At 41.1% G+C, this 23,863-nt stretch overlaps 1 protein-coding gene across 1 annotated transcript in view; it reads right to left on the reverse strand.

The window, feature by feature from the left end:
• Positions 1–564: 564 nt before the first annotated feature.
• The window catches only part of ADGRG2 (adhesion G protein-coupled receptor G2), a 66,586-nt gene continuing 43,287 nt past the window's right edge, over positions 565–23,863 (reverse strand). Inside the window, exons 13-24 of the mRNA XM_015417589.1 lie at positions 22,692–22,848; positions 18,473–18,616; positions 18,231–18,353; positions 15,686–15,731; positions 15,471–15,574; positions 13,248–13,372; positions 7,075–7,343; positions 6,122–6,221; positions 5,457–5,740; positions 2,611–2,712; positions 1,304–1,456; positions 565–790 (exon numbers count right to left, since the gene is read on the reverse strand). Coding sequence (XP_015273075.1) covers positions 606–790; positions 1,304–1,456; positions 2,611–2,712; positions 5,457–5,740; positions 6,122–6,221; positions 7,075–7,343; positions 13,248–13,372; positions 15,471–15,574; positions 15,686–15,731; positions 18,231–18,353; positions 18,473–18,616; positions 22,692–22,848 — 1,792 coding nt within the window. The 3' untranslated portion in view covers positions 565–605. The remainder of the gene's footprint in view (positions 791–1,303; positions 1,457–2,610; positions 2,713–5,456; positions 5,741–6,121; positions 6,222–7,074; positions 7,344–13,247; positions 13,373–15,470; positions 15,575–15,685; positions 15,732–18,230; positions 18,354–18,472; positions 18,617–22,691; positions 22,849–23,863) is intronic.

A 23,863-nucleotide genomic window follows, 5' to 3' on the forward strand; every position in this document is an offset into this window, starting at 1 on the left:
CGAGTGTAAAAGATTCCCAATTAACAGAAATAATTAGCACTGTACAGATTCATAATTACAATAATGTTTTAAAATCCAACACAACTTTTTATATACAAAGGAATATTAAATTTAATTTACAAGAAATAAATATAAAACTATAGTGTAATCAAAAGGTAGATGTTATTTTCCATATATACAGTGCTATGTGTCTGTGACTACAACTTCTTAAAAGGAAGATGCAGGCATCACAGATTACTATGAAACTCAGTTTGAGCATCTGCTGTAAAGTTTAGTTTACAATTATTTTTTTTGTACAACATTATTGCATACTGTTTAAGGTTAGTCCTAACAGCAAGTTGAATGTAAAGGATCTTCCAAAAAATTCAGTTGGCTTACAGCTATGATGCTGCATCTAAAGTACCTTGTCAATAAGAACCACTGACATTAATAGAAATCATAATAAAAACTCTGACAATCTTAGTTAATGCTGTTTCAAAATCCAAGGCTGCCTTCAATTTTACTATTGTATATTAAATAATGTCATTTTTTGTTTTCTCACATTATGTAAAACAGTTAAAATATATCTGTATTCACACTATGAAACAAAGGGGACTTTAAAAAAATCACATTGGTTCAATAAAGTGCAGGTTTCCTCTCTTTGAAGTCCTTCTCACTGTAATGCGAGATTTTTTAGGGTCTGTTTCGTCAGTTTCTTGAAATGCTAGCTGTTTTCCTGAAAATTCATGAAGTCGCACATCACCATTCTGCACATTAAAAGAAACACCATTCTTCTCACTAGTGATGTTACCTGAAAATTAAAAAAAACATTTCCCTTAAAATGTAGCTATGGCAAGGCACTGTTCCTCAGCATCAGTTCACCCATGGAATGGCTTCCAAGCCATTCACATAATGAATAAATGGACCCTAAAAAATGGAGGTGATTTTTATTGTCAAAAGAGTATTATCAAAAATTCTGTTTGTTTCTATCCAGAGAGAAAAGTATTTTCATTCAACCAACTTGTTTTGATATATCTGAATATTACATAATATTTTAGCCATAATGGTATATTACATAACTTATTTTAGCCATAATAGTAAACAATAGTACAATGTATTTAAATGAACATCTCACATTAAGGATTTAAAGGATTCAAGACACATGCTGTTACATAAAATATTTGTTCAAACAAATAATATGCCTTCTAAAGTTCATCCATCTAGTACAATTGATCTATTGTCCACTTTAATTTGTCAAGATGCCAAGCCCCTTTTAATATTATAAGAATATAATTTGGAAAATTGGTAATTTAAGTATACATACCATTCCCAATCGCGAGCACTGAATAATCATTATTCATTAGCATTGTGGTAGAATTAGTAGAGTTACTGTTTGATTGTAAAGAATTGGAAGAACTCGAAACTCCTTGGTTAACATTCTGCTTCTTTAAACCATTAGTAGCAGTTCTACTCCAATCTGGAGAATACATAAAACAGACAATAGTGTAGTATGTTAAAGCTTACTTCAATGCAATAAAAATCTGAGTTCTAAGTACAGTATTTTTGATGTTATGCTATGTTTTTATAATGATTGTACATGTATCACATTTTACAATATGTATGTGCTCCAATGTTTACATACATATCAAATTTTCCATATTCTGTCTTTGATAAGTGTAGCTTTTTTTAGTTTATAATAGTGTATTCATTGTGGTGCTCAAGAAAGTGTGCATTTTGTTGTTTACTATCTCAAAGATACAAGAGTTACTTAAAATTTAAAAGAAACCTAAATGCACCTCCTCTTTTATCTTCTGAAACTGAAGTTTCCATTCCACCAGGGGTCATTTGGGGGGGGGACGCGGGGGGACGCCATCCCCCCGGGTGAGGTGCAGGAGGGCGGGGCCTGGAGCTCCCTGCTGGTGCCCGCTGGAGGTCGCCGCCGGCTGTGGGGAGGACACACTTCCGGTGATGTCAGTGGGTGTGGCATATGCTAATGAGTTATGCTAATGAGTCCCCCTAGCTCTTTTTCTACGAAATGACCCCTGCATTCCACTAATGGTGGAGACTTTCTCCAACAGAAGAGAGATGCCCTACTGGCGGGAAGGTTTCTTGTCTCAGAGGAAGACTCTACTTTTAGCCAAATCAAATCATTGGATCCAACACTAGAATTTTTTTTCTCCCTAAGAACATCTGGTTAACTCAAGGCACCCTGAAAATACACAATGTCTCTAGAAAGACTCTGAAAGTGAAATCTTTGTTTCAGCACAAAGATGAGATGGATCATATGAAGTGTTTCAGCTAATTATGGTTTTGGAAAGGACCTTGCCCCCTCCCTATTCCTTTTACTGACAGAACCAGCCCTGGAATACTGCGGTTGCCTAGCAACAGCCACTGAGGAAATTTGTTGCTTAAAACTACATGTGCTCTGTTTATCATTTTGGGTTTTTTTACCACCCCCTTTCCATGTATTTTTTATTTTATATTTTTTTCTGCAAACGTAGGATCTTTTTCCGGTTTGTAGAAAGATCTGTCTTGCCCTCTTCACAGCTCCAATCACCAGAGTCCTCAGAGCTGGGTGACTTGACTATTATAACTTATGATACAATCAAAGAACAAAAATATATCATTTACCAGAATTTTCAGCCAGCCTATATTTTCCACAACACAGATATCGTCTCCACTGCTTACGAACATTTTCCTTTGCTACACAGTAGAAGATGAAGATGAAAAACCCTGTAGAATAACATGTTACAAGATTAGAGCAAGGCACTGAATTTTTGTTTTGTGACTTTAAAGATGTTTAATCAGGATGCATGGCCTTGTCATACAACCAAACTTTTGATTACAGTTGCCATCATCCTATAAAAAAGCTGTGATCACCATTTTGACCTAGGAGCTCATTTCTTTTTGTGAGTGAGTTTATGCTCAAAATATTTGTGTGAAGAAAGTTTGGAGAACACACAATTCCACATTTGGACTGCTTTGCAATTCAAGGAAGATATTAATGTTAACAGGGGTCATTTCGTAGAAAAAGAGCTAGTGGAACTCATTAGCATAACTCATTAGCATATGCCACACCCCCTGACATCACTGGAAGTGTGTCATAAGGCCACACACCCCGCCTCCAACGGTCCCGGCCGCCGGTGCCGGCCTTGCAGCTCCACTGCCGAGCCCCATGAGGGGCCCGGCAGTGGACATGCAAGGCCGGCGGGAGGGCAAGGCTCCTGGCTGAATGAGGGCCGGAAGCGGGGCAGCCGGAAGCGGGGGCGGGGCTTCGTCATGTGCCCCGCCCCCCATACCTCACCCGGGGGAACTGCGTTCCCCAGCGTTCCCCCAAGAAATGACCTCTGAATGTTAATTCTGCCAGGACATTCAGGAGTGAATGAGAAGAGTTTCTGCTGTCACATTCTCCTTATCATATAGAAAAGATTTCAGATTTTCTTTCTACAATCCTGGAAGCTCAAATAAAATGTATACTGCAGGTTAGGAAAAGTACAAATAGGTATTTAAAAAAGGCCTGAGTGGTTAACGAACAAAGTATTGGAAGTAGTAAAAGGTAAGAAGGATTCCTTTAAGCAATGGAAGGCTAGTCCGAGTGAAGTAAATAAAAGGGAGCACAGGCTTTGGCAAAGAAAATGCAAGTTGATGATCAAACAGGCAACAAAGGACTATGAGAAATATATTGCAAAAAACAAAGACCAACAATAAAAATTTCTTCAAATACATTCGTAGCAGAAAAACAGCCAGGGAGGCAGTGAGGCCATTTTTTGTATCTGTCTTCACTGTGGAATATGGGAGGTGCTTGCCCAGTCCATAACCACTGATTTCAGGAGGGGTGTTGAAAGACCTGAGTTGAATTGAGGTGATAAGAGAGGTCATATGACTAATGGAGAAATTAAAAACTGACAAATTACTAGGCCTAGATGCATACAGCTAAGTGTTCTGAAAGAACAGATTTCCTCAAATATCAGGTGTGTGTGTGGGGGGGGTTAGTTTCCACCTGCATGTAATATTTGAGGAAATCTGTTTCAATGTATGTGAAGAAGGGTGCACACCCTGAGTCTCTGTTCTCCCATGTACACTGGGGGTACTGCTGGCCACCTGATCCAATTTCAGCTCTGGATATGCATCTTGGCTCTGAGTGGCCCTTCCTAACGGCTGACCCCCACCCTTGAGGTTAGTTGAATAAAACTTCATTGGTCTTAAAGATGCCACTGGAATCAAACTTTGTTCTGCTGCTTCAGACCAACACAGCTACCCATCTGAATAAATCTTGGAACAGTAAATATCAGGACCGTTATATGGTTTCTTTAAGTGGTTTCAGGAATGTTTAATTAATATTTTTCAAATTTAGAAATGTACATTATCAAAAACAAAACAATTTGTTCACAATCATGGCCAACCACATAAAAGACCAATATATTTATTTATTTATTTATTTATTTATTTTATACCCGCCAGAAACAAACAGAACAACCATTAAAGTTACAATGATATTCTGCTTGTTAGAGCACCACCTGAACCCCAGAAAAAGTAGAACTGGAAAACAGATTAGGTTCCATTTGCCTCCTTTCAACATATAAAGAAATAATATTGAATTTACTTCCCTAACATCTATGTTACTTTGCAAAGCAGTGTCTGATCAAGGATAGGTAAAGGTAAAGGTTCCCTTGCTCGAAAGCCAGTCGAATCCGACTCTAGGGTTGCGGTGCTCATCTCCGTTTCAAAGCCGAAGAGCCAGCGCTGTCCGAAGAAATTTCCGTGGTCATGTGGCCGGCATGACTAAACACCAAGGCGAACGGAACGCTGTTACCTTCCCACCGAAGTGGTACCTATTTATCTACTTGCAATTTCTTGCTTTTGAACTGCTAGGTTGGCAGGAGCTGGAACTAGAGATGGGAGCTCACTCCATCATGCGGCACCCGGGTCTCGAACTGCTGAACTACTGACCTTCCACAGCCTGCAGTTCAGCGTCTTAACCATTTGAGCCACCGCAGCTCCCTGATCAAGGATACATCTACTTTATTTTCTCAAAGTACTGCTGCATCCAAGGAAAAAAAAACCCCAGTCTTCCAATATCTAGAAAAAATCAACCTTGCTGCTGTATTTAAATTCAGTATAACTCCATTTATGAATATCTGCTGTGTAATTCAGTAAGATGTCTTAATGGGACCTTTATACTCATACCAGATTTTGACAAGCCAGCAATCATTCTTCAGAATTTATTAGCCCACGGACAAGACCCCATATAGACAGAAAATCTACAAACTGTGAGTTACAGAATCAGCATGTACCTGCAATGGCATTATAGATTTTAGCCTACCTCCACAATGATAGATACCATTAATGAACCATTTTCATAAACTTTTCAATAATTTAATTTATAATGCTTAGTGTGTTGTCCATAATAGTTGTCCGTAACACTAGAAGTATTCTTTGGATTATATAATTGCTTTTATAAACCCAGCAATACATACCTTGCAAGGTGTTGAAGATGGCAAAGAGGTACATAAATATAAGATTTACAGGACCCCATGCAAAAAAGGCAAATCCCCAAGTAATTCCCAATAAGAAGGTAAGGCCAGCAACACTCCTGAGATCTTGAATGCTAGTTTTTCGCTGGGCACCAAGTTGTTTCTTCTTTTTGATTCTGCAGAGTTGAATCAGCACTACGATGAACATGCTGATATTCAACAAGAATATTATGCAGAAGTATCCCACAACGGTAATGTAAAAGACAATGTTATTTTTAATCCAGCAACTAAAAAAATATAACAGAGAGAAAGCAAAAAAGAAAGAAAATATCAGTTAAAAGCATAATGATTTTAAAAAATGATACAACACATAGCCTGAAAGGCAAAAAGTCACAATTTGTTCTGTAACATTCAAGCCTTGGAGAGTTTTGCACACACCATCCTACAGGTTGTTTCTGGATTTTGTCCATAGACTGCAGTTCTGATGAGCATTACAAAAATCAAATATATCTCCATCAACTGCACATTAAATTATTAACCAGGGAAAATATTGCATGCATGCATGATTTTTTTAAACCACTTGTTGAATCAGATTTGCAGTAGGCTTAAGGTAGTCCTTTATCATTGTAACAATGAATCAAAAAAGTGCATTTACAGTATTGACTTACAATTCATCAGATGAGCCATTGGGGAACTTTCCGTATGATTCAAGCCCATAGTTATCTGGCTTTATTGCCAATACAATAGCTACTACTAATGCTGGGACACCTGAAAGAGAAAAAAGTAAGGTTGCAATTATTACTTAATAAATTAGTTAAATTAAATAACTTTTTGATCAAAAACAGTATACCAGATCTTTTTTTTAATTAAATGGTTATTTAAAAATTGAAGGTGGCAAGCACCATCCTGGGAGAGGCATTCTCTCCTATGTGATTATTTTAAGATAAAAGAAGTATCATATTAAATTTAATCAATAAACTGAATAAATCTGCTTGCAAGTATATGTAGTGAATTGGAGCCAAGCACTTCCTTCTGCTAAGCGTGTAATGTTCCTCCAATGGAGAATGACTGCTCACTTAGTGGAAGCATTTGATTCAACACACCGTTTCTACCTGTGTGATAATGTACACAGATTACTGCTTAAAATTATTATGATTAATAAGCTAACACAGAAGTATCAACCTGAATACAGTGCACATCACACATCATAAAAGACAATGAAAAGCTATAAAGAATGACCTGGGGATGAAAACTCACCTGTAACAGCAAACATTTCATAGTTTGTTTTAAGTGTTCAAAGTACTTCAAATGCATTATCTCAATTAACTTTACAAAAGGCAAGCAAGGTATGGCAGTTTTTCTAAATGAGTTGGGGTGGGGGGAAGTACTTAAATGCATTTCATTTGTTACATTTGCTTACAGTATTTCCTTCAAGGAGCTTAAGGAGAAAGTGACTTGTCTCAGGCCAGCCTATGTCTGAAGTTTATTTGAACTTAAATCTCCTGGGCATGAATCAGTTCCAGAACAGTATCCACCATATTGCTTTGGATATAACGGTCCCTTTATCCACAGAATGAATTAGAGAGATAAACCAATATTTATTTAAAATATGCATACATACCCCAGCCAACAACACAGAACTTCAGTATGTATTTCCTAACATAGGTATTGAACACTTTGACGAGGGCAAGATACATGTGGAAGGCTTCAAGCCCCATCCAAGTGAAAGAAACCAAGAGGAAATAATGAAGAAACACAGCAACTGAGATGCACAGTCCTCGGATATGATGCAAAGCAATCCATGAATCCAGGAGGAAAACTAAGTTCAGTAGAAGTAATGCAACGCACAGTTGAATAAGAATTTTAGAAGGATAATCTCTTCGAATTTTTCTATAAAAGCAAATAAAATATTGTAAGTTATTATACTTGAATATCAGGTATTACCACTTGTCCATTTCAAATACTAATAACAGCCATTTTCATGTGCAGTTCGAAGGCCATATGATATCTGCTAAATTCAGTGACATTATAATGTGCACATTACATTTTCTATTGCGAGACTACTCTGTACGCTTGATCATAACATTAATACTTATGAAGAAAATACTGTGTTTCATTGTTTTAAAATAACAACTTTTTGGTCTATATAAATAAGAATTAACTTGCTGATTTTACAATTATTTATTTATTTAAAAACCACTTCTATGCCACCTTTCCACCCAAATCAGGGACCTCAAGGTGATGAATGATAAAACAATTAATATATTTCAAATACTAAACCAGTGTTTAAAACAGATACATAAAATATTTAAAACACATGAACACATATAAACACACAAATGGATGAGGGAAAATGAGTTACTTGGGGTATGCCAAATTAAACAAAGTCTTCACCTGCTGGCAGAAGACAATGACAGAGGGAGACAGATTATCTTTCCTCCCTAGGAATGGCAGAAGCTGGTTCACCACCCAAAGCTGGTGAAGGGTGCCCCTGGCCACTGCTGCCACCTGTTAATCCAACAGAAGCCCTAGGTCTAGCCGCAGCCCCAGGCTATAAACCTGCTCCTTTGCGGGAGTGTAACCCCATTCAGAACAAGAGGCATCTCAATTCCTGGGTCAAACTTTCCCCCACCAGTAGCACCTCTGTTTTATCAGGATTAAGTGTCAGCTTGTTAGCCCTCATCTGTACCAAAACTGCTTCCAGGCACCTGTTCACAGTTACCACAGCTTCCCTGGGATCTACTGGAAGAATGAGATTGAGCTCAGTGTCATCCACATACTGGTGGCAACTCAGCCCAAATCTCCAGATTGCATCTCCTAGTGGTTTGACACAGATGCTGAAAAGCACGAGGGACAAGATAGGACCTTGTGGGAGCCCACCAGTCAGAGGCCAAGGGACCAAGCATCAGTCCTCCAGTGCCATACTCTGAAACCTGCCTTCAAGGTAGGACCAAAACCACTACAACACAGTACTTCCAGTTCCAACCACAAAAGGCAGTCCGAAAGGAGAATTTACAGGGTCGCACTCACCCTGTCCATCTCCCAATGCAGGTTATCACGAGTTCTATAACCAGGCCTGAAACTGGATTGGAATGGATCCAAATAATCCACATCATTCAGGAACCCCAATGCTTCCAGTCAGAATCAACTCAATCACCTTTTTTAAGAATGATCCATTTGAGCCTGGACAGTAATTATTTAACTCTCCTAGGCCAAAGAAGGTTTCCTTAGGAGTGGATGCACCACTGCCCGCTTCAAGGCAAAGGGGGCCACCCCCTCTCAAGGAGGCATTTACTGTCTCGTGGGCACGGGCCACCAGCTCCCTCCAGTAGATTTAAGCAGCCTGGAGGGGCAAGAGTCATTCAAGATGGTGGTAGATCTCAAACTTCCGAGAACCCTGTCCATATCCTCAGACTGAACAGGTAAGGGGTATCCCACACAACTGGAAGTCAGCACCCTGGAACCATCTGATCCTGTTACACTTAATGCAGAGTCCAAGTTGGAATGCATGCAAGAGATTTCATTTGCAAAGTGTTTCACAAAATGATTGCAGCAGGCTGCAGAACAGCCCCCTCTTCCTGTAGGCCAGAACTCAAAAGGCCCCTGACCATCCAGAAGAGATTCACAGGTCTACACTGTGCAGATGCAGTGGTGGCAAAGAAATACTATTTCTTTGCTGCCATCACTGCCACAGAATATGTTTTAAAATAAGCTCTATCCTGTGCCTTATCTGATTTGTTACACTGTCATTGTATCATCCCTTGTCTTTCACCATCCACAGCCCTTCAGTGAACCAAGGAGCTACCCAGGCTCTTAGACCTAAGAAAGGATACCTAGGAGCAATCACATCAATTGCATTGATTATTTCTTCATTCCAGAGGTCAACCAGAACATCGACAGGAGCACTGACCATATCAACAGGAAAATCCTGTAATGCTATCTGAAAACCAGTCAGATCCATCCAGCTGTAGGGGCAGATGACTGATCCCCCACTGCTGTTGAGTCTTGGTAAGACTAAACCCCGGAAATAGTGAACTGTCCATGACAAGGAGACATGCTTATCTTCACTGTTTCTTCTTCACCGTGAGGCAGATTTTTCTTTTCTTTTCTTTTCTTTGGCCCCCCGAAGGGGATTTTTTAAATTTGCATTTCTAAAAAAACTACAAAACTACAACAAAAAGGGGAGGGGAAACTACAAGCTATGGGAGAAAGAAAAAGCAGGCACTAAAAGCCCAAGTGTTGAAGGTTACAAACTGCTTAAAGAAAAGATTTGTTACTCTTAACAATTACTTTCAGATATGAGGAGTATCATCAATCATCACTTCAGTTGTCGAAACCAGCTTATCAGGCTAGACAGAGTAATTCCATAGCTAATTAACAAGGATATAGACCTCGAAAAAGTTCGACATCTCCCTATATGCTTCCCCCCCACACAGATATAACGTTGTGGAGCCAAGGTTCCCTCAGTCTATATAATCACACAGATTTATCCTCTTCCTTCTCTGTTAAATCTTCTTTCACTATCAGCTTCAATATAACAGGCTCTGTCCAATTAATACCGCTTTCCCCAGGACTTTCATTCACTTTCTTGCTTGTCTTAGATTATAGGGGTCCTTCCTTTTGTTGCTTCCAACACATGCTGGTTGGAGAATCCGACCGTTCATTTTGTAGGCAGATTTTATGAAGAAAGGGTGGCCAAGCCCTTTGCTCTGAAATCGCTTTTTAATCTGCCTGCAACTATCCAATATAAGCTAAACTTTAGAGTCTCCATTCAGTCTTAATTTCCTCTGTGATCAAAGATTCACTGCTTCTTGGTATAGACACTGTCCCTTTAAAAGTACAGCAACATTTAGAGCTGGTTCCGTCCAGTACACCGCGTTAGCCAGCAGAGGGTGAGCAATTTTGAGCTGTAGGAAGAATCAATGATTAGGTCACCTGACCTAACCCTCTGATCTCCTTCTTCCTGAGGAAAGCTTGGGTACTGCCTTCCTCAAAGTCTCCGATCGCCATCTTGGGGGGATGTTTACATTTACTGAACAAAGTTGCCAAAGTCTCAGAGGTCTGTAAACGCTTATTTTTTTGAAAAGTTCTCTGCTCATCTTTCTGTTATAATCCATGCCACTGCATGCTCAGTCCCCCCCCTTGTGTTTCTGCTTCATTAGGTCGTTTAAGGGGTAGGGCGTCCCCTCCCGCCTCCCGCTTGTATTGGAGGAGCTTCGCATCAGGGCTTCGATATCTCGCTTCAACTTTAACTCACTCATCAGTCTTCAGGACGATCCAGCAGGTCTCCCTGGGATCTCGCTGGGCAGAGTTAAATCGCCAAACCTCCATACGCTTGTTCCGGCGTGCGCTTTGAGTCCAATGCTGGGAATCAGGGCAGGACCTTCAGGGCAGAGAGTAGCCCCCCTATATTGGCTGTCGGCCGAAGGAAGGACTCTCCAGAAGCCCCCTGGCTAGAAGCCCATTTCACAAGGGCTCCATGGAGAGCACAAAATATTGCTCCCCCTCCTATCCTCTGATTCATGGCACACGTCTCTTGGAGCTGCGAGAAGATGTGGCCATCTTTAAAGCGCCAAAGCCCAGAAGTCCGAGGCAGATTTTTCCTGCCAAAATTCTTAGTACCCTTCAGGTACTGAGCTAGCCCCCCCCCCCCAGTAGCATGATATTTGCAGCTTTATAAATTGGAATGTCCCACCCTTTGACTGAATCTAATTTGGCTTTTGCCCAGCCCAGGAACTTGTCAGGAGAAAATAGGATCCCTCTTTTTAGATCACTTAAAATGGCACTGGAGCCTGTGTAACAGTGAACAATAATAAAGATTTTATTTAATAGGCAGGGATGGTATGCGGTAGTTAGGTATTGGAAAGGCTGAGGTAAACATTGTTGGTAAAACCATATATTTTTCAGTTGATAGACAAGATGGTGTTGTAGCAGCTTATTTTTACAAATTCTTGGTTCTTATCAGTGAGAGTTGGTTGACTAAGTACTTTTGTTTCAGTTACAATGTTTCTGCATATAGTTTCCTAATAACTGTTCAGGTTTTCTGTAAAGGTCACTCTTTTAGTGTATTAGACTATTCTCCCCTTTCTGAAATCACAATGTGTCTTCTTTCTCCTGAGTAGTGTATCACCATTTATTTTCACAACAGACCAGGGATTGCCTCAGTGCCAATTTCCTGTATAACTGGACAGGACTTATATTTCTTTCCTGAAAATATAGCCCTATTCCTTTTGGCCTGATTGCGAGCTTCAGCCTGCTACCCAGTCACTTGGCATCTGTGTGAAAACGTACTTCAGCTTTAGCTGACACTAGACTCTGAATTTTTAGATGGAATTCTTCTCAGGTTATGTTGAACACAATTAAGACCAGCAGTCTCTCCTTCTATTCAATTCTATTCTATCCTTCTGACTTTTAGTCAGACTCGTAAAACATCCACTCATGTAAGCTGAACTTTTACTTTACCGAACAGTATCTGCTCCTGAGCTCAAAACTAACTATCTCTCTCCTCAGCACACAGCTGATTTTTATATTTCCCTCAGCTGGTGCTGGCCAGTCAGAGAAAAGGAGCACCCTGCCACCCAAGCTCAACATTCTAGGGCAGAGTTAACTATTCAACTCCCTTCTCTGATTTTACTGCATTAGGAAAACAGTGTTTTAAATGTAGTCTGTCACACCAGTGGGGGCAGATCATTGATCTCCCACCGCTGCTGAGGCTTGGGAAGATTAAACCCCAGAAATAGTGAACTGTCCATGACAAGGAGACAGTCCTCAAACTCAACCACACCTTCAGATCATCTTCTCCCTGCTCAGAGCAAAACACCAGATAATGAGGGTAACCTGCAGTGTGGGGGAGCCTGTTATTACTTGAAAGAGGCCCATCATTGTCATGAAGACCATGAAACCCTGAGCTGCTCCTGACCTGTTGCTCATGTGGAAAAAGGGTTGCCAAAAAGCCTGAAGAAAAAATCCTGTTCCTTTAATAGAAACTTAACGGATAGAAATAGGCAACTGCATCTTTTCATGGCATGGAGGTAAACAGGGCAATTTTTGGGCAGGAACACACAGGAACGAAGTTCCGGCTGGCTCCTGAGTTGGCCACACCCAGCAGGAGCTCATTAGCCTAACAGGCCACATCCAACAGCAGAAACTCATTAGGATTGGCTACATTAGGGGTGTGTGGCCTAACATGCAAAGGAGTTCCTGCTACAAAAAAAACCCCTGGGTTTTGACCACAAACAAGGTAAAAAGAATAAGAAGCAAAAGGTGGGTGTGGCTGGATAACCATACTTCTGGTAACATGGGGGTGTGGCCTAATAAGCTAATGAGCTGTGCTATCAGGGGTGTGGCCTAATATGCTAATGAGTTTCTGCTGTTGGGTATGGCCTATTATGCTAATGAGTTCCTGCTGGGCTTTTTCTACAAAAAAAAAGCCCTGGAGGTAAATAATATATCCTAGTAGTATATAACATCCAATAAGCCTCTGTTAAAGGGATAGAACACTTTTCACCAAGCCTGTTAGCGACACCATGTGAAAATGTTACAAATTAAGGTTTATATTTCAAACATTGCTGAAACACATCAAATAATCCTGGAACACACTCTTTCCAGGATTACACAGAATTATTATAATGCAGCATAGTTTTGCTATGTCTTTATTTATTTTGTTACTCTCTTCAGGTAAAACAAAATATTGATGCCCCAATGCAGCATAATTTCTTCAAAAAGACTATACTTCTTCAAAGTGACCTAAATTATAAAAGATATTAAAATAATCTGAACTGAGTAGATACTTACTCAAATGCAATATATGTAACAAGGGTAACAGAAAGAAAAATTGCAGAAAGACCACAGCCTATATAAGTGATAAAAGTCAAAACCAGCACTTGGATGGGAGACAGAGTGGTATTTCTTGATAAGTCCTGAACAGAAAACAAAAATAGGTTTTAATCATGAAAAAATTGTTTAAAAATCACAGCCTACATAAATTGCTAGAGCCATAATAATCAGCACTTCAGTTATGCAGATATGCTTGTTTTCTAGGGAAAATGTGATATTTTCTGTCTTTAAAAGATTACATCAGACTTCCTCTTTCTACATGAAGGCAGAAATTTCCCATCCAGTCAAGTATGTGGCAGATAAGCCTTTCCCATCTAGTCAGATATGTAGCAGATAAGCCTTGCTACTGGTAGAAGGTGAATTTTTTTCTTAAAGGCTTTGCCTTGGGCCTCAGCGCAACAGATAGGACGTTGTTTCCTTTTGGAAACTGTATAGCAAATACATATACCTCCCAAACTCTACTGTTGCCAACAGGTTTGAAGAAAAAATGTTATGTCCCTTTAAAACACACTTAATGGGATACAATTTATCAGGTGATCTTATGTACCTCCATGCCATGAAAATCTTCATTTTCACACATTAAGTCACTATTGAAAGGACAGAACATTATTCTCCATGCCATTTGGCATTCCTACTAAGTCCACATGTGAATTAACAGGAATGCAACACAGCAGGTATTTCAAACACTGCAATGTGGTTAGACGTAGATATCTCTCAACGTCTTTTGTGACAGGACATTCTGTGTCCCAGTCTGTCTGTAACAGTAGAAAAGAGCAAGAGTCCAGTAGCACCTTAAGGACTGTCATAATTCTTTTTACAACACAACAAGACCTCTTGTTTGATTTTGTCATAAAGCACAACATATTTTATTTTACTTGGCTGGCAAGACTTTTGGCAAGCCAACCAATGACTTCAGCAGCAAGGGCCTCAGGCGCAGCCACACCCTGTTTGCCTCCTTCTGGTTCCTCCACGGTCCCACTGCTCCAGCAGCAGGGATAGCTTCATCCCCCTGAACTGCTACTGTCTCTTTGCCTGGCTGCTCCACCAACTGCGCCTCACTGGATGGGGGCTTTCAAGTCAGGGCGGGGACCCAGATCCTGGCAGTGGGAATTCAAACTACAGGTGTAATCACAGTGCATATAAGATAATATATAAGTCTGGGGCAAAGCCCTAGTGGAGAGCCTCAGTGTAGGCTGAGACTGGGGAAGGAAGGTACCATGTGTCAGCCAATTTCAGGGGGTTCATCTGCTGTCAATTCTGCGGGGAGCTCCCAACAGCTGCAAAGGAGTAAGCATGACTGTGTTTTCTATTTCTTCCTGTAATTGTCTTCCACTCCCACCCCACTTTAGCGCCTACTGCCTCTGAATCCTTTTAAGGGAAAAAGAGCCATTGCCTTTTAGTGATACAGTCTCCCAGATCGTAGTCTTGATGCTCTAAGAACTATACCAAATAGCATTAACTTTGTGAGACAGAGGTTTTTAGAAAATAGTCTTAAAGATCTATTTAAATGTAAAAATTAAGTAACTTGCATGGGGTTTTATGAATTATGAAACATGCCTGTCCTGAAAACAATTCAAGTGAAATTCAGCATGTAGGTCATACTCCTGAGGTTGATAGACAACACATGGGCACTGTCCTAGTTTGTGTGTTATCTGGCCTGGTGTAATCATAGCAGTTTTCAAACTCTTAACTATGGTTAATTGTAACATATACATTTCTTTGAGGTGAATTCCCCCTCCTTTCTTTTGCCAGCATACTGAGGCTCACCCTAACCATGGCTGACTTTAAACCAAAACTGAAACTGGCTTAAAAGCTTTGTCTTAAAATTAATCATGGATAGTAAATGTCTCTGCAGAAGGAAAGGGAGAGCCACTATGGATGTGAGGAAGGATGCATGGCGTTCCCAATTGGGTACATATGATTAAAGAACTAGGGAACATTACATTTGCTCCGGCTCTGGGTGTGCTTAGGGGGGAGAAACTGAACAAAACTAGTTCTCTCCCATATACAAACCCAGGATATTAAGACTGTAGCACTATTATGCTGGAGCCTAGGTACAATCCAGAGAACCTTGCAATTAACACAGTTCTGCCCTGTGAGAAGCAAGGCTTTTGACTTCATGCCTCGCCCCAGGCCACTCCCAAAACATGGAAACATAAGGGGCTGCTGAGAAAGTGTTACCAGTAAAACTCCAAAGCTTGTGAGATGGTTGCAGCTACAGACTGTTTCATTTGTTCTTCTGTCTTTAACCATGCAGCCTTCATAGGCCCAGCCTCCTTTGCCACCTGGCAGAAATGAAAAGTTTCCATTATTTAAACAGAAGAATGTAAATGGTACAATTTTAAACTATTATACAAAGACAATGCAACTAACAAGTCATGGCCACATGGACATACCATTTTTAGTAAAGTCCCAGAATGCACATCTGACAGTCATATTCTCCTGTTTGAGGGGGAAAACAAAGATGATTTAACTATCTTTGTGTTACTGTGAAATCAACCAAGTATTACATGCTGGACAATAAAATCAAAACACTACATTTGCCTCTGAATGAGTCTGTTCACTTCCAATAGCCTCTCCCTGCCAGCCCCTTCAATGCTACTGAGTCCTTCGTCCCATCTTCATTCTTGATCCTTTATTAACAGCTGCTCTCTTTGGATTTTTGTCTTGTCTAATGTAGGTTATAAACTCTCTGCACAAGAACTGTGTCACTTACATGCTTTATAGTGCCAATTCTACATTAAACAGTAAAAGTCACAATAAGACCAAAAAGAGTGAAATGAAGGATACTTCTATTGCCTTTGATTAGAGCTAAAGTGAGTACTTGAGAGTTTAATTTTTATTTCTTATTTCCCATGGAATTTTTTGCAGATTTGCAAATCATACCTAGGGCTCATCTGCACTATCACTTTCAGATGAGATTATATATACATTTGACCCTGCAGTGCTTGTAAAATATATTGCTTCTAGGTTTTTTTTTCTGGGGGAACACACTGGAACAGAGTTCTGGAACCTCTTTCACAAAATTCTTTTTAAAATGTTTAAAAGTTCATGAGTCTTCAGTATACAGATTGAAAACTTCATTTCCCTCTTGAGAATTCTAGCACCTCTTTTTCCAAAAAAGCGCCTTGCTTCTAACGGTGAGCATTCACATAGGAAAATACATGGAAATCAGGTGTCCTGTCATTCTCCCAGACATGAGCAAATCCTACGATACTGGGGGAATGTTTAAATGATCCAATGTTCCCAGAACTTGGAAACCTAACTCCTCTTTACCTTCTGCCAAACGGGAAGTGTACTGGTTGGCAAGGGCATAGATTTTCCCATTTCCCGGGGGGGAGGGCTGGGGCTGGGCCAGAGTTGCTGCCGCCCCCTTGCAAGTCTGGGGCTCTTCATGGGCACCTCCAAGGCACTCCCCCCATGGCCCTGCCATGAGACCCACGGGCAGAGCGGGCAGGAGGAGGGCTAAGCCGCCTCCCATGATGCCTGCAGCAGTTGCTGACGTGCAAAGCGGGGACCAGAAAGCGGCGCATCCCTCTGGCCGGCAAGCGTTTGAGGTGAGCCAGCTCCGCGACAGGAGGCGGCTGTGGTGTCACAATTACCTGAGGTGGACGGTGTCAACAACCTGCCAGCAGGCAGTGAGGGTGGGCAACCCTGAGACTCTGGCGTGCGCTCCACCAAGCCGCCCGCCAAGTTTGCTGTGGGTCCTTTTCGCCCCTGAGCCTGGGCCAGAGGAGGAGGAGGTGGGGATGAGCGGGAGCTGGGCAGGGGGAGAGAAAGCCAGTCAGGCTGCCCTGCCCAGGCCAAGGGGCGAGTGGACCGGGCCCTTTCGTACGCCTTCTTCTCGGGCTGTGTGGCCGGAGGAGTGGGAATCAGTTTAGCCGGAACACTGGCTGGCACTGGTTGCCCCAGGGGAAGCTCAGTTCTCCCTGGAAAATTTCGAGAGGGCCAGCCCCTGAGGGGCCACCCCCCGTAGTTTACGGTTATGCTGGTTGGATCTCATAGAGTCCTCTCCACTTCTCCAAGTCTGGGGAAAAGGGATCTTTGTGTATTCAAACTTATAACTCTATAACTAAAGCCTGAATCTTTTTTCCAAGTTGAGGTTTCTGTGCATTTCTTCTGGCATCACTCTGTGTATTCTCTGTGTGGCACTTGTGGAAGTTACGTGTTGCTGTCACAAGTAAGTTATCGTTCTATTACTCCTCCTCACTTCTCTAGATCATTAATCAGATTACTGCCTTTGGGCCTCGATAGCATGCATAGCCTCTGCTGGATCCTGCTATGTGAAGTCTTGCTGTGCCTTTCCCTCTGGATTTATCTGTTGCCTTTACTGGCTGCTCAGATGTTGTAGATAACATCTGGATCTTTCCCCAGTAGCCCACTCGAATAGTTAGTTATAAGCCACTGCTTTATCTTTTTGCTCTATTTTGGCCTCTTGTCTTCCCTACTTGTACATGTAACAAGCACTGCATGTTAAAGTGGGCGTTCTAGTACTTGCTTGCCTGGTGTTCCCAAGACACCTGGAGAAAGAATGTCCTGTCCAGGAAGGAGCTATTTACAGGGGTTCATGCACCCTTGCAAAAGGGGTCCTCTGAAGTATACATGGTCTACGAAGGCTGGCCCTTTGCTTTAGTTTACTCGTCCCATCAATATGGCTTTCCAGAATCAACAGATCAAAAGGAAAATAGGGGAGAACAAGGAACACTCTACAGTATTATCCTAAATAAATATAAGCATCCCACTTTAACTTTAAAGTAGCTCATTAGTTAATCTCAGGTAAATTAAGAACATTCAGGTGTTTAAGTGGAAAAGAAACATTTAATGTTGGAGAAGAAAAACTTAAATGTTGCACAAGACATTAGCAGGAAGAGATCAGCCTAAAACAAATTTTAAATGAGGCAAATACCAGAAGTTTCTGATCTATCAAAATTCCAGTCATACCTGGCTTGGCTTGGTATTCTTTAGCGTGACAGTGACATTTGTCTTCAAGTTGGTAACTGTGAGATTAGCAACACTTGATGATATAACACTGCTGATCAGAGATGCGTTGTTCAATGAGGGATCCTGAGGTTTTAAAATAAACCTTATTAATTGATTGAGTTGGATATATTTGGACTGCAACAGGAGAGCCAGAAGCAATACACTGTAGTGAATATGAACTGTTTGGACTGAATAAAGATTACCTGGAACAAAGTTGTCTTCTCATAAAAATTAAATATAATTCTAGAAGCCAAATTCCTGTCTTTAGCTGACAAATTTGTTGTTATTGATGATGGGAGTGAAATGGCTCCAACGCTATTTGTAGGAACTTGATTTCCTAGTGCAACCTGTTTATTAAAAAAGAGAGAGACAAAATAACTCTGGGTGCAAAATAAAGGAGACTGGCTGTATGATTTGCCCTGTTCAGCTGAACAACAGCACCAGCATGTAAGTAGACCAGAATGAGACACACCTCCCTGAACAGTGCATGCTTCAGCCCATGAAGACAATTATCAGCTCTAAGGCAGGGATAACCAGTTCCATCTTCAGACCTACTCAATCTAGTTGACAAGTCATCCATAGTTAATTACACATGCAGCAAAAATCATTATCACGACTGAAGTCTTATTTCATTTTCTAATGAATCACTCATAGATTTTGTTGGCAAATGTTAAATTTCCACTTCCATGTTTTCCAGAATGAAATTAAAAATATGACAACTTTAAAAACTTCAAAAAGAGCAGATTTCTAGCATTCACAAAAACACTGAGCACCAAATTATTCTATGACCTTCTCTGAAAAGAATGCCTGTCAGAGGAAGTCAGACAGAAGCATCGCAGACAGAAGCAGACTTCATGACAAAGGAAGCCATTACACCAGCCTTCATATATTCATGACCTACATTTTTAAAAGCAGCCTTAACAGCTGTTTTCAAAAATTAAAAAAAAAAATACTATTTGGTGTATTTATTTAGTATATTAAGAGCCAATTTAGCCCTTTTTATGTATAAAGTAAACTGACCACAGGATGGCTGGTGATGGGGAATATCACATCTTGAGCATTACACATGGAGATGGTAACATGGTTGCCAAGGTGATGGCTGGAGACCTCCCTCTATTATAAACTCTCCAGGCAAAGAAATCAGTTCACCTGGAGAAAATGGCTGCTCTGGAAGGTGGACTCTTTTGCATTATACCCTGCTAAGGTCCCTCCCCTCTGGCAACCCTAGGTGGTAAGGAGGCTATGAAGGGTGCAAATACTGAACAACCAGAATATACACACACATTCGCAATATTTCTGTTTGGCCAATAAATATTCACACTAGAAGCTAGGATTGAGATTTAAAGGGATGGACTGCATGGAAAAGAAATAATATGTAACTATTAACTCACACCCTAGTTTACTGCCAAAATTATCCCTTTTTCAAGCTGCTTTTACTCTGATGGGAAAACATACAGGTACTCTCTATGGGTTGGATCCTGCAAAGGATTTCCACAGACGGTGTGTGTGTGGGGGAATTTTCACTAATTCTCCCCTCCTTCCCACAGCAGACTTCTATCTCCATCCTCCTAGAGGTCCCCTATCCCCCAGGAACAGCTTCTCAGACACGTTTGGGGGCTGCAGTGGGAAGATGAAGCACCGAATTTGTTCTTCACTAATGGAAATCCTTCGTTTCCCCACATTAGAGCCAAGAGCATCTTAGGAGAGCAATTTTCAATGTGAAAACAGTTTGTGCTATCCAAACCTGATGTGCTTGTTTCCATCTTAAAATTGCAGTTTAAGTGGCTGTGTTGTGTAAAAAATTGTTGCAAAAGGATAACTGAAGTAACATAACATGTATTTGTATTCCAGATGTGACATTGGAGATCCACAATTAGCATCTCTCATGTTTCTTTTGAAACTTCAAAGCAACTTTTTCTCTTAGGACATTGTCAACTGTACAGTAGTAATCTATGTTCCCAAAGTACAGCCAGTTACCATTTACAGTTTGCTTTCTGTAAACTAAAAAGCACCCAGGGTAGAAAACTGCTCCACAAATTTATGCATTTTTCCTTTGGGATAGTTTGCTACAAAAAACCCCATTTAACATATTGGGATAAAAAAACAACCCAACCCAACAACAAGAGTTTATTAAGAAAACTCTGATACAGAGAACCGTTTTTAGTGCTCTGGAGAAATACAGCCTTTCCTGACAATATGGAGAATATTTACTTCACCACAAAACAAAATATATTTGTGGAGTAGAAGAATAAACCAAGGAACAAAAACATTAGAAAATTTTTGATTTTTTTTTAAAAAATATTTTTTTTTAGGATTCATGAAAGTTGTTAGTTGTCTAATATCTTGGGCTCAAACCATAGTTATTTTTTGTTCCAAATTTTAAAGAAATAGCTTTGTACACACTGGCATGAGTTATTCAGTATGCTAAAGGAAAGGGATGAATCTATACATTCTGTTTCAAGTCAACACATGAAACACAATTATTTCTGCCACCTAGGGTTGCAAGCCTCCCCCCCCCCAGCAACCAGTGGGGGACAGGGAGTAGGATTGCCAGATCCAGGTTGGGAAACTCTTGGAGGTTTGGAGATGGAGCTTTGGGAGGACAGGAAACTCAGTGGGGCACAATGCCATAGAGTCTACCCTCCAATGCACTTCTATGGGGCAACTGATCACTTTAGTCTGGAGATCAGCTGTAATTCCAGGGGATCCCTAAGTCCCATCTGGAGGCTGGCATCCCTACAGTGCCATCACAAACAAAAACATTTTTTGTTTTTTTCTACCCTAAGGTGCACTGGAATTTGGCTTGGGGTAGAAATGTGTTCCATGCACCTGCCATACTGTTTTCTAGCAAATGTGAAGTGCAACTGCAGGCAAGGAAGTCCAGGAGAGGGAGGTGGCTAGGACACAGGCAAATCACTCCAACACAGCTGAGAACAAGGCAGGGAGCTAGGCAACAGGGAGGGAGGGGTGTGGTCAAAAGGCAAGGCTGAGTTTGGATTTGAGGAAGGCCAGAATGAAGGAGGCTAAGAGGCACTGCTGAGCAGCAAAGGGAAGGAGTGCAGCAGGGAGACAGGAAGCAGGGGGAAGAAGCAGGAAAGGCTTCCTTTTACCGTCTCCCAGGTGGAACAGGTAGAAGGAGACTGGAGATAGGCTAGATGCGGGTGGGGCCAGAGAATCCAATAAAAGGGAAGGCACCACGCCTGGCCAAGGATGAAGCAACAGACTGAGCTCAGGTGGGAAGAGAAAAGAGCTAGTCTGGGGGAAGGAAGAGGACCTGGGTGCTGGAACCCCCTGCCCTGATATAAAAAACATACAGAAACAAGAGGGGGAATATCATAGAGGTTTATAAAACTGTCTGTTGTAGAAAAAATGAGCAGAGAATTTCTCTCCCTCTCCTATCATGCTGGAACTCATGTTTGGATCTACCAGAAACTTCTGCTGATGATTTGCATCATCAAAGTGTGACTTTCTAGCCTCATCCCTCCTGCTGAAGTAAAGTGCCCCTCAAATGCTGCTCTTGGGAGAGACAGAGGACCCCTCCCATCCCAAAACAGCATGAGAGTAAAGTCAATGGCCTGCAGCATGAGGGGAAATTAACAAAAAAAATGTCCCCTTCTGTCTACAGAAGTCCTATCCTTGATCTAACTCCCAGGGTCATCTAAAGAAACTGGAGCAGTAGATTCAGGAGAAACAAAATGAAATACTTCTTCACATAATTAACTTATAGAATTTGCAACCAGAAGATGTGGTGATGGCCAACATCTTAGATAGCTTTAAAGGTGGGATTTGATAAATGGATGACCATTGGTTGACCTATCTAGCTATAATGGTTGATTGGAACCTCCATGTTCAAAGGCAATATAAGTGTAGGGTTACTGAGACTTTTGGGGTGATTTCCCACAAGCGCTGCTCCGCGCTCACTCTTCTCTTTGGCCCGATGGTACATGTCAATTTCACAAAAGCTGCTGCGCGACCGCATTTTGCCCCGCAGCTTCGGGCAATTTCCCCCGCCTCTACTCAATCCTGTTTTTTGAGGATTGAGTAGACACGGGGGAAATCGCACGAAGCTGCGGGACAAAATGCGGCTGCGTAGCAGCTTGTGTGAAATTGACACGTACCATCGGGGCAAAAAGGAGGAGTGAGTGCAGAGCAGCGCTTGTGGGAAATCACTCTTGGTCTTTGTGTCTTTTTTCTGGGATTCTTGAGAGGTAAATGCTTGGTAACTATGGAAAAAGGATGTGCACTAGGTAGACTTTTGGTCTGATCCAGCAGGGCTCTTCTCACATTCTTACATTCCATCCTGAATTTTTCTTTGTACTTCTAGACTTTAGACTTCACTGCAGTATCAAATGTGTTCAAATTCCCATTATTGGAAGTTAATTGAAATGAAGAAAAAACCCCTAAATAAAACCCTTGGCTTACCTGAAGGTCTGAGGAATCTTCAACAGCAAAAGAAACACCATTGAAGAAACTGCTGTTGATCTTCAGAACGGCCAGAGCCAGGGAAGGGGATGTCAAATCAATGGATTCTGCCGCAAAGTTCAATTTTAAGCCAATTGCATCCACTATTTTTATTATTCTAGTAAGGTAAAAATGCAAAAGATAACATATTGCCTTTTTGAGTGCTATATAATCATCACCAAAAGCACACAAATCTTTATATGCCTATTTGAAACCTGATCACAAATCTATAACTAAGGAACTTTAAAAATAGAGCGAAAATATAAAAGATCATATGGAACTAATTTATTCCTTCTGTAACAGGTTTTGAAAGAAGTGCAAACATTTCATAAGAAATACTTCCATAGATGTTCATGGCTGGTTGTCACAGCCCCCTTTCCTGAACAGATAGCATGCCCTCACAGGCATTTGCTTCATTTTTTGCCTGCTACATGATGTACCTAGGAGGCGGGTATAAATAAACCTGATTGATCAAGTGGCTAGGCCCCAACTAGTTCAGCAGCACTGGTTCCTCAGGAGAGCTGGGAGAAATGGCAAACACTGGATGGCATTGGGCATGATGGAGGGTCATTGCCTAAGGAAGGAGGGCCTTGGTGCTGAGCAGCATCATTCTCAAACCCGGTAGTGGTTTATGGCGCATTAGGGGAGGGTGATGAATCTTGGCACCTCAGCACATTATATACACTGGTGGCGATAAACAAGGCTGGCATAATAGCTGGGCCATGTTTGGAGCTAGGGTACACATGCCCATGGTAAGGCTAGTGCAGCCTGCCCCTTAAAATATGTTAGCATTTTTAATAGATTATGAAGTAGATCAGCCATTTAAACAAACTAGTTAAACCCATTCTTGAGGTCTCATGTTCTTATTTGGGGTGAGGTGCCTAGGACAGTGTAGAAATGCTAACAAAAAGACAAAAAACAGAAAGAAGATTCCTTATACAAGTTCAATTTGTTAAGTAGAAGTTATTGTAAGTTAAGTTATTGTAAGCTACCATGAATGGAGGTTACAGAAGCACTGTTCACCACTTCCTCCAACAGTCCTTTGCTCCCCCCCCCCCAAAAAAGCCATTGCAATGGTCATGGAACAATCTGTCATGTTCCCTGACCCTCAACAGCTTCTGTGGGATGCAAGG

This window comes from Gekko japonicus, unplaced genomic scaffold, assembly GCF_001447785.1.
Source record: "Gekko japonicus isolate JY-2015 unplaced genomic scaffold, Gekko_japonicus_V1.1 scaffold18, whole genome shotgun sequence".
NCBI lineage: Eukaryota > Metazoa > Chordata > Lepidosauria > Squamata > Gekkonidae > Gekko > Gekko japonicus.